The 22,500-nt window shown below is 51.4% G+C and overlaps 1 protein-coding gene across 2 annotated transcripts in view; it reads right to left on the bottom strand.

Annotated features, from left to right (window-relative positions):
- The window catches only part of LOC139751285 (uncharacterized), a 282,214-nt gene extending 267,176 nt beyond the window's left edge, over nt 1-15,038 (bottom strand). For both annotated transcript variants that reach the window (XM_071666607.1, XM_071666606.1), the window contains exon 1: nt 13,883-15,038. In XM_071666607.1, the coding sequence (XP_071522708.1) occupies nt 13,883-14,789 (907 nt within the window). In that variant the 5' untranslated portion in view covers nt 14,790-15,038. The remainder of the gene's footprint in view (nt 1-13,882) is intronic.
- Nucleotides 15,039-22,500: the final 7,462 nt, after the last annotated feature.

Raw genomic sequence — 22,500 nt, forward strand, 5'->3', positions numbered from 1 at the left:
GCGGTCGGGCGGGCGGGCGGGCGCCATCTTGATCGCTGTCTGCTCGTGGGGGTCAAAAAATAGTAACGCTAAGGTTGATTACAGTCCCGGTGTGTGTGTGTGTGTGTGTGTGTGTTCACAGCTGGGACACTCCCCACATCCACCACACACGTCAACATTGTGGCTTTACCTGACCTCTTTGCAAATGAGTGGGTCTGCTAGGGAGGCAGAGGCGCTAAGAACATTCAAAAAATTACGTGGAGTACAGAGCACCTGCTGAAGTAGAGTACAGAGAGCACGTGAGATAGTAAGAGTACAGAGCACTGAGGCGAGAAGGCCTGGCGCTCACCGCAAAGAGAGAGAGAGAAGAGAGAAGATGACCATCAGCGAGCCTATCCAACACTTCACCATGCCTGACCATTTTACATGGCCACCGCTAACCTACTTGTCTGCCAGGGAAAGTTTTCTCTGCATGTAGAGCAGACGAGAAACTTCCCCCGCTGGATTGTCACAACGTGTGAGTCCCCCCGCGTCACATTATACACAAGAGCTGGTGGCACACACGAACCTCACACTCACTCACACACTCACACTCACGCCATAACAGAGCCAGCGTTACCAACACTGCAATTTAAAGCGTCGTCCGCGTAGCAATCTCGGAGAGGTGGCTGCTACACTTGAGCGCTCAATCGCTACGCTATGTTGAACTTTCTTCAACCCGTACCTCTCCTTCACCCCCCCCCACCCCACCTCGCGACAACTTTTTCTCATATTTTCATTATTATTTTTTTTTCGTGATATATTACAAAACTATTTTGTCATCTTTTTTTTTTCTATCTTCTTAAACTTGGCGAATATCGTTTTCTATTTCTTTCGCATTTTCTATTTTTTTTTTGTTCTCATGATTTCCACATAATGGCTACCATCCACTGTTACGTTAAACGACAAGAAAATGGACAACTATTATCAATTATCATTTTTTTGTTCTTTCTATTTTCCTGTTGCTTCTGTAGCGATAACAGTTCCTGTGTTTACTCATGGGGTGCCTTGGAATATTGCCAACCTCCGCGGACTAGATTGGATTAACAAACCTGTCCTCCGCCGCTGATCCCCGCTCTAGAAAAATAGACCTTCACTACACTTGCACTTGTATTTCCACACGCGGTGATGGGAAGCCACCTCGGGCATCCATTAACCTAATTTCCCCACAGTAACGCTAATGGCAAACTGGCAACTCAATGCCCCGTTAGTGTATAAAAACCGTGACGTCATGGCCGCAGCGTGTAGCTGCCATTACCACACATGCTGGGAGGATGGAAAATGACACACGCACACTACCGTGTTCTAAGCACTCCATTTAAACTCATTAGTTGACGTAGCTGGATCGGTGTATTACCGCCGCAGACGACAACGACGAGTTATGGGTAAAGATGAGCCGTGTTATGATGACATTACAACCGTAATGACAGTTCACGACAATTACCTACACTTGGCGATGTGTAAGACTGGCCTAAACTGCCATGCATTCATAACAGCTTCTCTTTGTGCATAACTCGGCCATTATGTCAATACTGATAGCAGACCATAAAGAAGTTGTGAGCTATTATTTGCTCTAGTGTCGGTAGGAAGGTAGGGGTAAATAATGAGCCAGGTTTAAAACTGTTGGTCGTGTAGTTAAATAACGCCTCTTTGTCCTTCTGTCCACCTCCCACCACACACATATCTCCCTCCCTCCTTCCTTCCTTCCTTTCTCCTTTTGTCTTCATGATTGCTCTCCATTTCTTCTATTTCTCATTATATTCCTAAGTCTCTTTCTTTAACAATCCTTCATGTGTATTCACGCTTCTCAATGTCGCTTCCTCTCTCCCTTATGATATTTACGTATTACGTGTGAACCTTGTTCCCGTGTCTGTGTGTGTGTGTGTGTGGAATTACCTATTGTTTAATTACTTATTTCTACTGTACTGGGGGGATCACTTGAACTTTCTCTACTAATGTACAACTTTCTGAGGTGCTGTGCTATGCTGTCCACCTCCACAAGTTCATTATCCAGTTTATTCATTAACCTTGATCTATTTGAACACGTTTCATGCTTGTAATTGCCTCTTCGTAATTACTTGTTTGTACAGTATGGGAAGAAACTTGTACACTCGCGAGGCCCTACCTTGTTTTTTTTATGAAAATCTTTAAAATCACAATTTTTTTCTTTTTTTTAATTGTATAATGTCCACATTTATACCATTCATGTTATTCCATTTACTTACTCTGAAGAGTACATCTTTTAAAATCTCTTCCAAAAAGTTTCTACTGTGTGTGTGTGTGTGTGTGTGTGTGTGTGTGTCCCTCATCTCCCGGGGGCAGGAGCACCGGGACTCTGGGGGGAGGAGCTGGGTGAAGGCTGTCCCTTTGTTACCCAGCTGAGCCTCGTCTCACCTTTCACTCCCACGTCCGGTTCGCCCGTCCGCCGACTCCTGCTTACTGTTTAAGACGCTGCCTGTCTGTCTGTCTGTCTGTGTGTGTACCGTGGCTCCTGCATGACGCTAAGGAAGGGAGGAGGATGGCGGGGGTTTAGGGGCTCTGTGTGTGTGTGTGTGCACCTGGCTGGGGGAGGCCCCGCGTGCTAGATACAAGCCCCAGATAACAATTGTGGATTACTGCCTGAAGGAGTCATTGCTGGCGACACTGGAGTGCCCTTGGGTGGGTCCGAGAGGTAATAAAAACTGCTCTGGGCACCACTGATTTGGTTCTGAGTGGCTCCAGGTGGCTCTGGGTTGGCACCAAAGTCACTCCTGAGTGTCAGTGGGTGGCGAGTGACAGATGGGAGTGGCCAGTGAGAGACCCGAGTGAGTGTCAGTGACAATAGACAAATGTCTATTACCCATTTACTCAGAAGACTCCAATATATATATATATATATATATATATATATATATATATATATATATATATATATATATATATATATATATAAAGGTTAGCGAAAGTTTCTCGTGTGTCATTCTTTCACCATACCCTCAATAAATGCAAGTATACAAGAAAATGATGAAATCGACAAGCAAGGAAGGAGTTAAACCAGTTCCACCCACCCACGTAGCCAGCCAGCCAGCCAGCGAGGGAGGCTCCGGGGTCAGCGTGATAACGTACAGAGGAGAAGGATAACGAGGTAATTGCCAACTGGTCGATGGGTACGGTGCACCTGGCGGTCTCTGGGCGAAATGACGTTATTTCCTGACGTAGTGGGAGGGGGGGGAGGGGGTCGACGACGGTGGGATAAGGGGAAGCGAAAAAGGTTAAAAGGATGTGATGAAAAGGTTGTCTGGTGGTGGTGTTGGTGCGCGAGGTGAGTTGAGTGCAGACCTGCTGGTGCGAATGAGAGCACTCACTCACTCACTCACCAAGGCCGGGTGGTGGGAGGGAGGGGCACTGGTGAGAGGAGGAGGAGGTGATCTAGTTACCTGTGTGTGAGAGAGAGAGAGAGAGAGAGAGAGAGAGAGAGAGAGAGAGAGAGAGAGAGAGAGAGAGAGAGAGAGAGAGAGAGAGCTTCGATGAGTAGAAGACAGTGTTTAAGAGAATGATTTTGTTTCATTTTTTTTTTCTTATTTTCGACCGAAGGACAGATGTAACGCGTAACGCTCACCGCACGACACTGCTATAGACGATGAGTTACCATGAGGGAGAGAAGGAGATGTGTGAGTTACCATGGTGTGTGTGTGGAGAGGATCACACCACCTGTGTGTGTGGGTGACATACGAAGAAAATACAGCACAAATGAACTTACATGTGTGTGTGTGTGTGTGTGTGTGTGTGTGTGTGTGTGTGTGTGTGCGTGCGCGCACGCGTGTGTGGGTGGATCAGGTGACGGCAAAGGCGTCAAGGTGGACAACCTTAGGAGCGGGTAGACCCGCGCGGCAGGCGGCGTGCCATCAGGGCGGCGTGCCATCATGGCGGCGCACCAGACGCCCTACAGGGATGGCATAGTGCGCTGGCGGCGTGCCATCATGACGGCGCACCAGACGCCCTACGGGGATGGCATAGTGCGCTGGTGGCGTGCCATCATGACGGCGCACCAGACGCCCTACGGAGATGGCATAGTGCCCTGGTGGCGTGCCATCATGGCGGCGCACCAGACGCCCTACGGGGATGGCATAGTGCCCTGGTGGCGTGCCATCATGGCGGCGCACCAGACGTCCTATGGGGATGGCATAGCCAACAGACATCGGGCTATAGCAAGTCTGTGACACACACACACACACACACAGACACACACACACGGGTGCCAGCCCCCGCCACCAACAGCTATGTTGATCCCTCTGACATTAAGAGGAGGACAAGTGGCCGGGTGGAGGAGCATCGCCCGTGGCGGGAATACTGGCTCCTGCCTGGCTCAGATGTGGCTTTACGGTCGGTCGTGGCCTGGCTCAGATATGGCTTTACGGTCGATCGTGGCCTGGCTCAGATGTGGCTTTACGGTCGGTCGTGGCCTGGCTCAGATGTGGCTTTACGGTCGATCGTGGCTTGGCTCAGATGTGGCTTTACGGTCGATCGTGGCCTGGCTCAGATGTGGCTTTACGGTCGGTCGTGGCCTGGCTCAGATGTGGCTTTAAGGTCGGTCGTGGCCTGGCTCAGATGTGGCTTTAAGGTCGGTCGTGGCCTGGCTCAGATGTGGCTTTAAGGTCGGTCGTGGCCTGGCTCAGATGTGGCTTTACGGTCGGTCGTGGCCTGGCTCAGATGTGGCTTTAAGGTCGGTCGTGGCCTGGCTCAGATGTGGCTTTAAGGTCGGTCGTGGCCTGGCTCAGATGTGGCTTTAAGGTCGGTCGTGGCCTGGCTCAGATGTGGCTTTAAGGTCGGTCGTGGCCTGGCTTAGATGTGGCTTTAAGGTCGGTCGTGGCCTGGCTCAGATGTGGCTTTACGGTCGGTCGTGGCCTGGCTCAGATGTGGCTTTAAGGTCGATCGTGGCCTGGCTCAGATGTGGCTTTAAGGTCGGTCGCGGCCTGGCTCAGATGTGGCTTTAAGGTCGATCGTGGCCTGGCTCAGATGTGGCTTTAAGGTCGGTCGCGGCCTGGCTCAGATGTGGCTTTAAGGTCGATCGTGGCTTGGCTTAGATGTGGCTTTAAGGTCGGTCGTGGCCTGGCTTAACACCGAACTTTTACGCTTACTAGAACTGTATACCACCTCAAACTTCTTATGCCAAGGGTCTTAGTGTGGCCTTAACCCACCCAAACTGAACCCTGATCTAATACAAGTCCGGACCCTGATGATAACCGGGACCACAATCGTATTTCTAAGCCAATTATAACTGACCCTAAAGCCAATTATAACTGACCCTAAAGCCAATTATAACTGACCCTAAAGCGAATCATAACTGACCCTAAAGCCAATCATAACTGACCCTAAAGCCAATTATAACTGACCCTAAAGCCAATTATAACTGACCCTAAAGCCAATCATAACTGACCCTAAAGCCAATCATAACTGACCCTAAAGCCAATCATAACTGACCCTAAAGCCAATCATAACTGACCCTAAAGCCAATCATAACTGACCCTAAAGCCAATCATAACTGACCCTAAAGCCAATTATAACTGACCCTAAAGCCAATCATAACTGACCCTAAAGCCAATCATAACTGACCCTAAAGCCAATCATAACTGACCCTAAAGCCAATCTTAACTAAAGCCAATCATAACTGACCCTAAAGCCAATCATAACTGACCCTAAAGCGAATCATAACTGACACTAAAGCGAATTATAACTGACCCTAAAGCCAATTATAACTGACCCTAAAGCCAATTATAACTGACCCTAAAGCCAATCATAACTGACCCTAAAGCCAATCATAACTGACCCTAAAGCCAATCATAACTGACCCTAAAGCCAATCATAAGTGACCCTAAAGCCAATTATAACTGACCCTAAAGCCAATCATAACTGACCCTAAAGCCAATCATAACTGACCCTAAAGCCAATTATAACTGACTCTAAAGCCAATCATAACTGACCCTAAAGCCAATCATAACTGACCCTAAAGCCAATTATAACTGACCCCAAAGCCAATCATAACTGACCCTAAAGCCAATCATAACTGACCCTAAAGCCAATCATAACTGACCCTAAAGCCAATCATAACTGACCCTAAAGCCAATCATAACTGACCCTAAAGCCAATTATAACTGACCCTAAAGCCAATTATAACTGACCCTAAAGCCAATTATAACTGACCCCAAAGCCAATCATAACTGACCCTAAAGCCAATCATAACTGACCCTAAAGCCAATTATAACTGACCCTAAAGCCAATTATAACTGACCCTAAAGCCAATTATAACTGACCCCAAAGCCAATCATAACTGACCCTAAAGCCAATTATAACTGACCCCAAAGCCAATCATAACTGACCCTAAAGCCAATTATAACTGACCCCAAAGCCAATCATAACTGACCCTAAAGCCAATTATAACTGACCCCAAAGCCAATCATAACTGACCCTAAAGCCAATTATAACTGACCCCAAAGCCAATCATAACTGACTTTGAAGCCTTTCACCTAACTTAATCTAAAACCAATCTAACTTAAATGAGGCTTCTTCCTCCATCTATGACCCCATGATGGACCTCTCGACGTAGCTCCTACCCAGCTCACACTGGGGCGTCCGTCACACGCCACCGCAGGTGCCGTTGGGGCCCGAAAGAAACCTGGGCAGCAATGGCAGCGTGGGTGCGCACTAGCGCTGACCTGCCCTCATGTATCACCCAAGTTTCGCCACTAAGACGGAGGGCGGGAGGTGGGCCCTCACCGACCCCTGTGGACTTCTACGGGGGATTTACGCAAGAGACGTCTGACCACAAGTGCCACAGGGAGGTGCTGGCTGACCACAAGTGCCACAGGGAGGTGCTGGCTGACCACAGGTGCCACAGGGAGTGCTGGCTGACCACAAGTACCACAGGGAGGTGCTGGCTGACCACAGGTGCCACAGGGAGGTGCTGGCTGACCACAGGTGCCACAGGGAGGTGCTGGCTGACCACAGGTGCCACAGGGAGGTGCTGGCTGACCACAGGTGCCACAGGGAGGTGCTGGCTGACCACAGGTGCCACAGGGAGGTGCTGGCTGACCACAGGTGCCACAGGGAGGTGCTGGCTGACCACAGGTGCCACAGGGAGGTGCTGGCTGACCACAAGTACCACAGGGAGGTGCTGGCTGACCACATGTGCCACAGGGAGGTGCTGGCTGACCACAAGTGCCACAGGGAGGTGCTGGCTGACCACAAGTGCCACAGGGAGGTGCTGGCTGACCACAGGTGCCACAGGGAGGTGCTGGCTGACCACAGGTGCCACAGGGAGGTGCTGGCTGACCACAGGTGCCACAGGGAGGTGCTGGCTGACCACAGGTGCCACAGGGAGGTGCTGGCTGACCACAAGTACCACAGGGAGGTGCTGGCTGACCACATGTGCCACAGGGAGGTGCTGGCTGACCACAAGTGCCACAAGGAGGTGCTGGCTGACCACAAGTGCCACAGGGAGGTGCTGGCTGACCACAAGTACCACAGGGAGGTGCTGGCTGACCACAAGTACCACAGGGAGGTGCTGGCTGACCACAAGTACCACAGGGAGGTGCTGGCTGACCACAAGTGTCACAGGGAGGTGCTGGCGGGGGGGGGGGGGGGGGCGGAGGTGGGTGGGTGAATGAGTGAATGAGTGAGTGAGTGAGTAGGGAAAGCGTTGAAAACGAACGTCACTTTCCTCTTCAGTGTCGTGTCATCGTGTTACTGTGGTGCGCTGGGTCACCAAGCCGTTGGGTTGTCAGCAAGAGCTGTGGGTCACACAAACCCTGGACGCCTTAGCGTTCTGGTTTACCCTTATACCAGCATCTGTGGCAGCGCCCCAGCTGGGGCCCACAAGAACGAGAGGAAGGGACGTGCCACTACCGGCAGATCGGCCACAGGAACGGGCTACTACGTTCCTGGAATGTCTGCTTACTCCAAGACGAGAAGATTTTAAAGCTTTTTCAAGCTAAGCTTGAAATATCTCGTGCTCGGTCCGACGACAGCTTAAGCTTAAGGGCCTACGTATATCTTAAAGGCTTGATGTAACTCAAGCTTGGGGGTCTGATGTAAGGGGGGGCCTACCCAGGGGGGGCCCACCCACCGACTCACCCCTGAGCCTGAGCCTTCCTCCCCCCAGTCTGTACGCCCTCCACCCCAGCCCCAGCCCCACGGGGCCGTCTAAGAGCAGCCCCACCTTACCCCGTGCCCCAGGTGTCTCCACCCCGGGTGTAACGTGAGGGGCCCCCTGTCCTTAGGGGGAGGAGGGGGGAAGGGGGGAAGACACCCAGAGGTCAGGAAGGGGTCAGAGTTAAGGCCCAGTGGTCACCACCATATTAGGCCTACCTCCCACACACACACACACACACACACACACACACACCACACAGCCTACGCTTAACCCACCAACGTATCAATCGATTTTATTCCAAGGACAGACTACCATTATTTAGGCTATTCTGCACGTGGGAAAAATAACTTTTCTTCTCAATTTTTCCCGAAAAAAATAAGATTTGACAAATTCGACTTTTTCTCCTATATCCTCCCGAGAGATGTTTAGGATAGGACCCTGCTGGTGTAACCCTGGACTTTCAAAGAGGCTTCGGCATCCCACGGCGGCGCTACTTCCAGTAGCAGGGAAAGGTAGTCTTCCAAGTGAGAGAAATTCTTTGACCGTGCAGCCTCGCCGAAATCAACAAACATATTATGGTGTTGCTGGAGGTCAAACCAAGTGGTGACCGGCAAACAACAACACAACTGGCTGAGGGGGTGGGGGACAAAGAACACGTGACCTGTTCCTGTCGGCAAACCACCTCACCACCACCGGTGGTGTGTATACCCACTTCTTGTCCACTTGTGCCACTTTACCTGGCCAAACTACAAGTGACGTCACTCCTGCCTCTATTATATTACTAGTTGTATCATTATCCATACGATCATTACAACCCTCACCACACCCACTGCTAATAATACTACCCTCATTACTTCTAATGTTAATGAGTTATTTCTAACACACACACATCGTCATTATCATCATCTACCTCGTCATGTGGAGGTTTAGGTTCATTCTGGACTCCCGTGGTGTAGCGGGCCAGCCCTTCCTGGCCATGACGCATTTTACGGGCCGCCCGCCCGCCCAGGGTCAAGCGCCTAAGGTTCGAATCCTGGCTCCGGCAGTCGGTCCACAGTCAACCCAGCCGTTCATCAACCCCTAAGGGGATTAGGGGGGAGGGTTTGGTCGATGAAATGGGTACCTGGCTCAGGCTAAGGAAGATAGACAGAGAGAGAGAGAGAGAGAGAGAGAGAGAGAGAGAGAGAGAGAGAACGTTAATAGGATGGCTTTAATTAAGGGGCCCTAGTTACCCTTGACGTCTCACCTAACAAATATATATATATATATATATATATATATATATATATATATATATATATATATATATATATATATATATATATATATATCCCTGTTAACAGAGCGATTCACGATTCCTCCGTCAAATACTAAGTAATATTCGTTACCTCAAGCCTGGCCTGAATCATGAGGTCAAGATATTAAGCAAGACATGTGAGCAAGAATCACGAACACCACGGTGGATGGATCGGTCTGAAGCAAGCAAGAATAACGAAGATATAGCGAGGCTTGAGCATGGGTCTTACCGGCTGGTATGACCCCTGAATTGTCTAGTACGACTCACGAATATCCCAACCAGGATGGATTCACGAGCGCTCATGAACCATCATGATGGAAAGATATTCCTCCCCTCCTCCTCCTCCTCCACCATGAGTGGTGCGCGCGCACCGGCCGCTGGTGAAGGTGTTCGCTGCAGACCAACCTCACTCCCTCCCTCCCTCAGCTGGCGCACACACACACACCAGCCAACACACCCACGCAACGCGCTACCGTGGGGGATGCTGCCGTACCTGAGTGGGTCGAATGAGAGGGACGAGCTACAGCGAGTGAGTGGCCCGGCCCAGCACCCACACGTCGCAGGGGTAGTACATTTCTCCCTTGCCGCTAATGTAATCCGTAGGGCATACCGTCCTCATGCCACTAGTGTAATCCGTGATGTGTCCCGTTCCTCTGTTTCTAATGTAATCCGGGACAATCATTCGTTCCTTTGCCTTCAATGTAATTCGTTATATCTACCGTTCCTCCGCTTCTAATGTAATCCGTGATAATCATTCGTTCCCTTACTTTTAATGTAATTCATAACATGTGCCGTTCCTTTGCCGCTAATGTAATCAACTGACTTATATTTCTCTCTTGTGTCTGCCCTGATGATGTGATTATTACACGAAAGTGCACTTGGGAACTTATCGTGTTTCATTTTCCCGTGGACTCACAGGAATATATATATATATATATATATATATATATATATATATATATATATATATATATATATATTTTTTTTTTTTTTTTTTGCTTTGTCGCTGTTTCCCACGTTCGCGAGGTAGCGCAAGGAAACAGACGAAAGAAATGGCCCAACCCACCCCCATACACATGTATATACATACGTCCACACACGCAAATATACACACCTACACAGCTTTCCATGGTTTACCCCAGACGCTTCACATGCCTTGATTCAATCCACTGACAGCACGTCAACCCCGGTATACCACATCGATCCCCGTGGACACATAGATATATATATATATATATATATATATATATATATATATATATATATATATATATATATATATATATATATCACATTCGTACCCCTTCTGGTATTACAATACACAAATACCTTACAAGAACACAGATGTCCAGTACATTAACACAGCCTCCCCATTTAAGGGGGGGGTTCTCTACCATCCATAACCCCAGTATAGGAGACACAGCCCCCTAAAAAAATAAACCGTGATGCAAATTACATAATGATGTTAATATTAACCAGATCCTCAAGTACGGGGAAACGAGAGGTGTAATTACACACACACGGCCAACATGTATTGACCAGTCACGTGCCTGATGATCCTATGTAGGTCAACACTGATCTCCCAGGCACGGGGGGGGGGGGGCGGGCAGCCCTGGCTACTGATTTCTTAGCATCGCCAAAATAGGAATCTTCCTCGAAACATCGCCAAAATAGGAATGTTTCTCTTAGCATCGCCAAAATAGGAATCTTCCTCGAAACATCGCCAAAATAGGAATGTTTTCTCTTAACATCGCCAAAATAGGAATCTTCCTCGAAGCATCGCCAAAATAGGAATGTTTCTCTTAGCATCGCCAAAATAGGAATCTTCCTCGAAGCATCGCCAAAATAGGAATGTTTCTCTTAACATCGCCAAAATAGGAATCTTCCTCGAAGCATCGCCAAAATAGGAATGTTTCTCTTAACATCGCCAAAATAGGAATCTTCCTCGAAACATCGCCAAAATAGGAATGTTTCTCTTAGCATCGCCAAAATAGGAATCTTCCTCGAAACATCGCCAAAATAGGAATGTTTCTCTTAACATCGCCAAAATAGGAATCTTCCTCGAAGCATCGCCAAAATAGGAATGTTTCTCTTAGCATCGCCAAAATAGGAATCTTCCTCGAAGCATCGCCAAAATAGGAATGTTTCTCTTAACATCGCCCAAAATAGGAATCTTCCTCGAAGCATCGCCAAAATAGGAATGTTTCTCTTAACATCGCCAAAATAGGAATCTTCCTCGAAACATCGCCAAAATAGGAATGTTTCTCTTAGCATCGCCAAAATAGGAATCTTTCTCGAAACATCGCCAAAATAGGAATGTTTCTCTTAGCATCGCCAAAATAGGAATCTTTCTCGAAACATCGCCAAAATAGGAATGTTTCTCTTAGCATCGCCAAAATAGGAATCTTTCTCGAAACATCGCCAAAACAGGAATGTTTCTCTTAGCATCGCCAAAATAGGAATCTTTCTCGAAACATCGCCAAAATAGGAATCTTCCTCGAAACATCGCCAAAATAGGAATGTTTCTCTTAGCATCGCCAAAATAGGAATCTTTCTCGAAACATCGCCAAAATAGGAATGTTTCTCTTAGCATCGCCAAAATAGGAATCTTTCTCGAAACATCGCCAAAATAGGAATATTTTTCTAAACGTCGCTAAAATAGGAGTATTTTTCTTAACATCGCCAAAACAGGAATCTTTCTCTTAACATCACCAAAATGGGAATCTTCATCCAAAGATTGCCACACTAAGAATATATATATATATATATATATATATATATATATATATATATATATATATATATATATATATATATATATAAGAATCTATCCAAAAACAGCTAAAATAGGAATATCTAAATATCGCCACGTTCAGAATATCTTCACAAAGCCTAAACAAGAATATAACTCTCTCCAAATACAACGAAAATACGATCTTACGAAATACTGCCCAAAAATCAGAATACTCCTCCAAACACATCGTCAGAGCTCTGTTATCTACCACCAAAACGCAGAGATAGATAGACATAGATAGATGAGAGAGAGAGAGAGAGAGAGAGAGAGAGAGAGAGAGAGAGAGAGAGAGAGAGAAGGAAAGGGAGAAAGTCGTTAAGGTCATATCATACAAGTAATGCCTGGATTCATGAACCTTCCTCGCAGTTCGAGCGACATGCACACCCCCTCGTCATGATGATGCAAGCCATGATCATAAGGCAGGCAGACTCCGGCACCTCGCGAAAGTTCTCCAACTCCTAAAATGGAAACTTGAGTAAGCTTGGCAGCCAGCGATCAGCCCGCCCCCCCCTTGCCTTCCATAAACACCGTCAAAGTTATCTCGTTCTAATGCAAACTGCCAGTAGTGTGTTTGTGTATATAGGCATATACACCAAATGGCGTCCTAGCTTCGTTTCTTCGACGTATATCAACTGACTTGTATTTCTCTCTTGTGTTTCCCCTGATGATGTGATTATTACACGAAAGTGCGCTTGGGAACTTGTGTTTCATTTTCCCCGTGGACTTATAGAAATATATATATATATATATATATATATATATATATATATATATATATATATATATATATATATATATATATATGGCCAGTGTCCTACATGCATGGGTCAAATGCCACTCAGTCTTGCGCACACACACACACTGGGAGACAAATGCATGAAGTAGTCTCACACGTAGGAATGGGATTTCAACTTGTGACCCAGAGTTAATCTGTGGACCAGAGACTTGAGTCCTGACGAAGGGTGCATGACTGACCGAAGCCAGGCAGGCGAGACGATGATGAATGTGTGTGTGTGTGTGTGTGTGTGTGTGGTGTATGGTGTTGGACGGACGCGTTGTTGCACAGCCCAGGGTAACGTGTGAACTGGAGATGGCGTTGGAGTTCAACGTTGACACAAGTGGCAGCCTTACACAGGACCCAACCACGAGGGAGGACCCAGCCTAAACAACCACCCCCCACCCCCCCCACCCCCGCCAGCCCGCCCACACGATAGTCTCCCCAGAGAGAACCCGTCACCCCACCAGTACCACGTCCAGCCTCACCTCCCCCCAGGGGAAACCAGTAACCCCCACCAACACGGTATCTACCCCCGGGGAGCCTGCGCCTCCCACCTAAATGGTCCCTCTCCCCCGAGGTACCTGTCATCCCACCAACATGGTCCTTCCCCTGGGAGGATACCCGTCACCCTGCCCACCCATTCCTCCCACGGGGCAGGTCACACCCACCCACAGGGTCCCTCCACCCAGGAGCATATGTCACCTGGCCCATATTGTCCCTCCCCTAGGGGGCATGTGTCATCCCCACGCACACGGCCCCCAGGGAGCATATGTCACCCCCGCCCACGGGGAGACACACGGGGGGGGGGGGACAGTGCCGTTAGCCAGGGGGACCGCGTGCGGGTGCGGCCATCACAGGATCACTGACCTGAGGACGACTGGTTGTCGATGGGCTCCAGATCGCGTTCGTGGGTGGGGGACGGGGCGTCGTCGCTGCCTATGCCGGAGGACCTCGCAGAATCGTCCTCCTGCGACTTGCGGGCAGCGGCGGGAGCAGGGCGGCGGACGTCGGGGATCCGCCCACGGGAGCGGTTGAGTGTGTCATAGTCCTTGGGCGGCAGGAGGAGGGGCGCGCCTCGCCCACCCAGCTTCTCCCTCAGCTCGGCCGCCAGGGAGTCGTAGAGCGACGACATGCCGGGGCCCACGGCCGCCGACACCGCCGTCGGCGACCGCCCCGAGCTGCTCCCGCCACCCCCCGAGGACGTAGACGAACCCGTGGACGCGCCGTCGGAGCCGCGGCTGGAGGGCGGCGCCGGCAGGAGGCCGCGGGCGGCCAGGCGGGACTCGAGGGCGGCTAGCTTGGCCTGCTGCTCGGGGTGGTCCACCAGCTGGGCCAGGTGCTCCCGCAGGAGCGTGGCCGTCTCGGTGGAGTCGCATCGGTAGGTGTGGACGTGGACGGGGCAGCGGGTGAGCGGGTTGTAGATGAGGAGGATGGCAGACACGATGTCATCGTCCGGGCGCGCCTCCTGCTGCACGTAGGTGAGGGCGGAGGCCGGGATGAAGTGCTTGGTGGGGGCAGTCAGGCGGCCGTGGGCCCCGGCCTGCAGTAGTTTAATGCCCCTGCCGGACACCTGCAGCGTCACCTTGTCCGGCTCGTGCTCCCGCTCCCGCGCCACCAGGTAGTGCACGACGGGCCTCACGCACTCCAGGCCCCGCAACCCCCGGCACTCCTCGGCCCCGAGGAACCACACGTAGTAGGAGGCCTTGCGAACCTTGGCCACGCTGGTGGGTGGGGAGGGCGGCCCCGAGCAGCCCCGCTGATCCTTGTGCCTCATCCTGCCGGGTCACCTCGCTCGACCTCACACAATACACATACTAACTCACTAACACTCGACAATACCATGTAACAATTACCTTGCCTCCAGGAACGATCAATATGGACAAGAACAATAATGGACCAAAAAAATTTTTCAGATCTCAATTTCCTCTTATATATACAGAGAGACGAGGGAGTCTTGGCCACTGACAGAACGGAGGTCCGCGGGAGGCAACGCAGCACCCGTCTCCACAGCCAGCGAGTAACTGAACCCTTTGGTATTATTTCCGCACCGAAGAAGGTCGACTGCGACCGGCGCGCCATCTCGCGGCGCGAGTCAAAAGCCGCCAGACGGGTAACTTGCGGAAAGCTCCACCTCCCCCTCGCCTCCGCCAATCGCAACTCTGCCTTCAGGAGGGAAAACACAATTTCTCAATTGCGGTTTGCAGGCAAGAGGTCCAGGGCCGAGCGCGCGCGAGCTCCGGACATGACGGTGGTGGTGCTGGTTGGTCACCTTTGACTGGAGTACCCTCCGAGCGCGCACCAGCGCCTCCTCGCCTGGTGTCCACCGACCTGATCCTCTCATCCCAAAGGCATGTCGTGCCCCACACCTCCTTCAGGATACATACACGCGCGCGCGTGCGCGCGCGGAGGAAGTCATGAGGTGTGTATATTAACGATACGTCGACGGGAGATTTCAACTCGCCGTAGATAGTAATCCTGAAGGAGTCGACTTGAACGCGTCGGACCCCTAGCGAGGGTGTCGGGTCCTCACTGACTCATTGCACCCGACGGTCGGGTCCTCACTGACTCATTGCACCCGACGGTCGGGTCCTCACTGACTCATCGCGCCCGACGGTCGGGTCCTCACTGACTCATTGCGCCCGACGGTCGGGTCCTCACTGACTCATCGCGCCCGACGGTCGGGTCCTCACTGACTCATCGCGCCCGACGGTCGGGTCCTCACTGACTCATCGCGCCCGACGGTCGGGTCCTCACTGACTCATCGCGCCCGACGGTCGGGTCCTCACTGAGTCATCGCGCCCGACGGTCGGGTCCTCACTGACTCATTGCGCCCGACGGTCGGGTCCTCACTGACTCATCGCACCCGACGGTCGGGTCCTCACTGACTCATCGCACCCGACGGCCGGGTCCTCACTGACTCATTGCACCCGACGGTCGGGTCCTCACTGACTCATCGCGCCCGGCGGTCGGGTCCTCACTGACTCATCGCGCCCGACGGTCGGGTCCTCACTGATTCATCGCGCCCGACGGTCGGGTCCTCACTGACTCATTGCATCCGACGGTCGGGTCCTCACTGACTCATTGCACCCGACGGTCGGGTCCTCACCGAGTTATGGCACCCGAAGGTCGGGTTTTCACCGACTTATTGTATCCGACGGTCGGGTCCTCGCCGACTCTTCACACCCGACGGTCGGGTGCTCGTCGACTCTTCACACCCGACGGGCGGGTTCCCACATACTAATCGCACCCGACAGTTGGGTGTTCCCCCCTCATCATTCCGCGTCACTTATCGCTACTGGAGCCGCCACAGCCCGATGGCCTCGGGCCACTGGAGCCTCCAGGACACCGTCGGGGCGCTAGAGGCCCGAGGCTCCTGCATCCTCCAGGAGGAAACAAGAGACGGTAGGGAGGGTGAGACTCGTGTCCCAGCCTCGTCCCAATTCTGGGATTGGTTAACCCCTGGAGTCGCACGACGGCGACACGACACTGAAAACACGACGGTACGACCTCTGACCACGACGATACGACCCCCATGTACAGGACGGCATGACTCCCCCACACCCCCTGGTCCGAAGACGACCTGGGCCTCCCACCCAATACCCCCCCTCCCCCCCCACCCACCTGTGGCACCGTCGGGTTCAACGTGTGCAAAACTACCTAGTCTGGTGCCAAGGATAGATTTGGTTCTTTTAGCCTTCCACCTAATCACAAGATTATCTGAATAGCGAATCATCTATTCATTTTCTTTTTGGTGTGTGTGTGTGTGTGTGTGTGTGTGTGTGGGCGTGTGTGGGCGTGGGCGCGGAAGGTCACAAGGGTCGGCCAATATAGCGCAGGTGTTCCAGGCTGGAGGGACGGCTCTATCTATTGCCCAGGACGAACAAAGGTCGTGCCGTCGTACTCAAGGGTCGTGCCGTCGTACTCGAGGGTCGTGCCGTCGTACTCGACGGTCGTGCCGTCGTACTCGTCGGTCGTGCCGTCGTACTCGAGGGTCGTGCCGTCGTACTCAAGGGTCGTGCCGTCGTACTCAAGGGTCGTGCCGTCGTACTCGAGGGTCGTGCCGTCGTACTCGAGGGTCGTGCCGTCGTACTCGAGGGTCGTGCCGTCGTACTCGAGGGTCGTGCTATCGTGTGTTCAAGGGGTCGCACCGTCGTACGCAAGCGTCGTAACGCCATACAAAAAAAAAAGGCATCGCAGCCTCGTGCTCATGCCTGATACAGTCGTACTCGAGGATCGTATGGTCGTACTCGAGGATCGCACGGTCGTACTCACAGGTCGTACAGTCGTGCTCACAGGTCGTACGGTCGTACTCACAGATCATACGGTCGTACTCACACGTCTTACGGTCGTACTCACAGGTCGTACGGTCGTACTCACAGGTCGTACGGTCGTGCTCAAGGAGCATACACCATCGTGGCTACCGGGGTTACGAACGGGTGTTCCCGCCGCTACTTCACACCAGGAACCACAAGTCTGTATCAAACACATGACTTGCTCAACACATCAGTCTGCCAAACCTCTCACTTTCACCAACACAAGAAAGATTGAAAGAGAAAAACTAGAAAGAAAATTACATCAAAAAGATACGGGAGGTCGCTCAAAAAGAGCTGGGATGTCGCCCAAAAAGAGCTGGGAGGTCGCTCAAAAAGAGATGGGATGTCGCTCAAAAAGAGCTTCAGGGAAGTCGCTTAAAAAGAGAAGGGAAGGTCGCTCAAAAAGAGCTGGGGTGTCGCTCAAAAAGAGCTGGGAAGTCGCTCAAAAAGAGCTGGGAGGTCGTTCAAAAAGAGCTGGGGTGTCGCTCAAAAAGAGCTGGGAGGTCGCTCAAAAAGCGCTGGGGTGTCACTCAAAAAGAGCTTCAGGGAGGTCGCTCAAAAAGAGCTTCAGGGATGTCGCTCAAAAAGAGCTGGGATGTCACTCAAAAAGAGCTTCAGGGATGTCGCTCAAAGAGAGCTTCAGGGATGTCGCTCAAAGAGAGCTTCAGGGATGTCGCTCAAAAAGAGCTTCAGGGATGTCGCTCAAAAAGAGCTTCAGGGATGTCGCTCAAAAAGAGCTTCATGGATGTCGCTCAAAAAGAGATGGGATGTCGCTCAAAAAGAGCTGGGAGGTCGCTCAAAAAGAGCTTCAGGGATGTCGCTCAAAAAGAGCTGGGATGTCACTCAAAAAGAGCTTCAGGGATGTCGCTCAAAAAGAGCTTCAGGGATGTCGCTCAAAAAGAGCTTCAGGGATGTCGCTCAAAAAGAGCTTCAGGGATGTCGCTCAAAAAGAGCTTCAGGGATGTCGCTCAAAAAGAGCTTCAGGGATGTCGCTCAAAAAGAGATGGGATGTCGCTCAAAAAGAGCTGGGATGTCGCTCAAAAAGAGCTGGGATGTCGCTCAAAAAGAGCTTCAGGGATGTCGCTCAAAAAGAGCTTCAGGGCTGTCGCTTCTGGCTTGGCAACACGACGCAAACTGGACGACACATCGTACTGTCTATATTCCTTCAATTCCGTCAGAGAACGTCAGATAGCGAGGCTCACACGTAAGGTCTATATTCTAGTGTATACCACAGGCAATAACAGCCTAAGGGAGAACTGACTGCATCGGGATGGGCAATGTTTTTTGGCTGTAGTGAACATCGGCTTTGGGAGGTGGGAGAGGGAGAGGGAGTTGGAGGTGGAGTGGTGGAGTGGTGGTGGGGCGTGAGCGGTGACCCACCATAGAGTGGAGGAGGAGGCCAGTGTACGCGCCCGGATCCTCCTCCTCTTTCGTCAAGGTGGATCACACCTGCTTCCTCAAGAAGACCAGGTCACAATCAGGGACGGACCACACTCACAAATGACCCTCATCACCACCAGTTACTACTATACGTTAGTAGCATCGGTCTACCCGCCGAGGGGCGCGCGGGCGCACGGGGCCCCATCTCTACCTCAGAGCAGCGTCTACTGAGAAGATAATCAAAGGCCAAAAACCACTTCCACGAAGCCATTGGCGAGGTGCGCCTTGCTCCGTCGCTCGTCCGGTTCCACCTCTTCATGTACTGGGGTGAGGAGGAGGAGGAGGAGGTTAATGCTCTTCACTATACAAGACGTAGATGTTAATGTACTACCTCAATGGTGATTAAGTATTCCAATCTTATTTACGGTAAATGAATATTTGCATGGAGCAAAAGCGAAGAGAAAACGCATCATTGTCGACTTCATGAAAAACGGAAATAGACTCCGTCACTTAACTCTCTGAAATACCATTTTTTCTCTCTCAGGTTTATGGTTGAAGAAAACACATACGTAGCCTTCAAATAGATAGATAGATAGATTAATAGACAGAGAGATAGACAGATATATAGATAGATAGACGGACAGAAAGATAGATAGATAGATAGATAGATATAGATAGACAGATAGATATATATTCTTCCCATTTCTTAATATTTGTTGTAGAAGGATCAAGACAGATGAAGGAGAGGCAGGAAGGGTAAGTGTGCCTGGCTGCCCCTGTGACCTCAACCTGACCTTCGACTTTCTCTCGAGAACAGACCGCCTCCCTCCATGTAAACCCGGCCACCATACACTGGCTGTGACCATACCCAGACACCACAGCTGGGACCATACACTGGCTGTGACCATACCCAGACACCATAGCTGGGACCATACACTGGCTGTGACCACACCCAGACACCATAGCTGGGACCATACACTGGCTGTGACCATACCCAGACACCATAGCTGGGACCATACACTGGTTGTGACCATACACAGACACCATAGCTGGGACCATACACTGGCTGTGACCATACCCAGACACCATAGCTGGGACCATACACTGGTTGTGACCATACCCAGACACCATAGCTGGGACCATACACTGGTTGTGACCATACCCAGACACCATAGCTGGGACCATATACTGGCTGTGATCATACCCAGACACCATAGCTGGGACCATACACTGGTTGTGACCATACCCAGACACCATAGCTGGGACCATACACTGGCTGTGACCATACCCAGACACCATAGCTGGGACCATACACTGGTTGTGACCATACCCAGACACCATAGCTGGGACCATACACTGGCTGTGACCATACCCAGACACCACAGCTGGGACCATACACTGGCTGTGACCATACACAGACACCATAGCTAGGACCATACACTAGCAGTGACCATACCTCAGACGCCATAGCTGGGACCATACACTGGCAGTGACCATACCCGGACACCATAGCTGGGACCATACACTGGCTGTGACCATACACAGACACCATAGCTAGGACCATACACTGGCAGTGACCCAGACGCCATAGCTGGGACCATACGCTGGCAGTGACCCAGACACCATAGCTGGGACCATACGCTGGCAGTGACCATACAATAGCAGTACATTCTAGGAAGACCTATGGCTTATGAGGATGGTATCCCTCCAATGAACCACACTGCTCGGAGGAACCATACATGTATACATAAACCATGGAACCATACGCTAATTACAAACACACACTTCAGGAGGGAAAGACCATCCCTTGAGGGGTACCACGACCTAGAAGATACCATACCCCAGTACCACGACCCTGAGAAGGCACAGGGCAGGGAGCCAGCGTGCCTCCACCCTACACCACCTCACACCACACCGTGCACCAGGAGGAGGTTCTCGGTCTGCAGGAAGGTGCACAAAAATATATACCAAAACGAGTTGGGTAGCCGGGGCGCGTTCACCTACATACGACATAATGCGACGTAGACAATGACCCCGATGGTGACAACCTGTCTCCATCTTCCTCACACACACACACAGACACACACACACACACTACTGTATATGTCGTCTCCCACCTGAGGCGACTTGGGGAGGGAGGCAAGCGACGCGGGATCACTGCTCCAGACACAGTGGGGTTAGGACGAGGACCCGTGAGGATAGTCCTGCTGGGTGGGAGGTGCGGCCACTCCTTCCCCAAGCCAGGTAGGCAGGAGGCTCCTGTACCGGCGGGGGTTTGGGTGTGCGAGGGAGGGAAGACCCTACCCAGGCCCGCCGGAGCACACAGTCCTCCACACTGCTCTCATCCCTGGACACCACAGACCACGCTGGGCCACACGTCACGACCCCCCTTAACTACACGACTGACCCGCGACTGTGGGTCTGAGGAGAGGCTCGAACCCGCGAGGATAACCCCAGTCTCCAGGGTATATATCATCCAGGACAGGAACCACAGAAGAGATGTGGCCGGTCGCCCGAGCTGGCCAGGGCAAAAATGTCACCTTGGGAATCATCAGTGGAAGTTCATGTCTCCCCTGCATCTGGCAGTGGGGTCGACCAGGTGAGGGGGACGACCCTCGCCACTGGTCGAGTGTGTGAGTTACTCACGACCCGACCTCACAGGGCGGGATCCCTGCTCAATAACACACACACACACACACACACACACACACACCGCGTGCAACATGAGCACTTCCAACTGCCAGGCGTTAATGAGGACAACCAAACACCTTCCCTCGTGTCGTTAACCTGACTGGTTAGTGAACAGGTGTGTGTGTGTGTGTGTGTGTGTGTGTGTGTGTGTGTGTGTGTGTGTGTGTGTGTGGAGCACAAGGCTGGGAAGATGGACTCACCACTCCACATCAAACTGCTTTATCCAACAGAATGGAGATGAAAACATTACAGATGTAGAGTAAATGAAGGTGAGATACGAAGCGCCATCCATCGCTCCCTTGTGACACTGGTCATGACCAAACCTATACAGCCACCTACTGGTAACTCAAGAGTGGAGGGGAAGGTTGTCATCTCGATTTCTTTCCTTACATCGCTCAGGTTTAGAACTCTCTACTACACCCCCTCTCTCCTCACCATGTCTTCTCTAACACCTACAAACCGAACACCCTTTCTGGAAAGATGAGTTTTTTTTCAGGTTCCTCTGAACCAAGATTATCTCTCCGCTTCTGAACTCCTTCGTGTCATTAAACCCCCTCACCCCATTTTTTTTTTCTTTGATTTAAGACAACTACAGTCTAGATATCCCAGGATTCACGAAGGAGCCAGTAAGGTCCCAAGACCACGGGTTGCATACACCATCCCAGACACACCTTACCATCCCAGACACACCTGACCATCCCAGACACACCTGACCATCCCAGACACTCCTGACCATCCCAGACACTCCTCACCATCCCAGACACTCCTCACCATCCCAGACACTCCTCACCATCCCAGACACTCCTCACCATCCCAGACACACCTGACCATCCCTGACACTCCTCACCATCCCAGACACTCCTCACCATCCCAGACACTCCTCACCATCCCAGACACACCTGACCATCCCTGACACTCCTCACCATCCCTGACACTCCTCACCATCCCAGACACACCTGACCATCCCAGACATTCCTCACCATCCCAGACACACCTGACCATCCCTGACACTCCTCACCATCCCAGACACTCCTGACCATCCCAGACACTCCTGACCATCCCAGACACACCTGACCATCCCAGACACACCTCACCATCCCT

Source organism: Panulirus ornatus, chromosome 11 (assembly GCF_036320965.1).
Source record: "Panulirus ornatus isolate Po-2019 chromosome 11, ASM3632096v1, whole genome shotgun sequence".
Classification (NCBI taxonomy): Eukaryota; Metazoa; Arthropoda; class Malacostraca; order Decapoda; family Palinuridae; genus Panulirus; species Panulirus ornatus.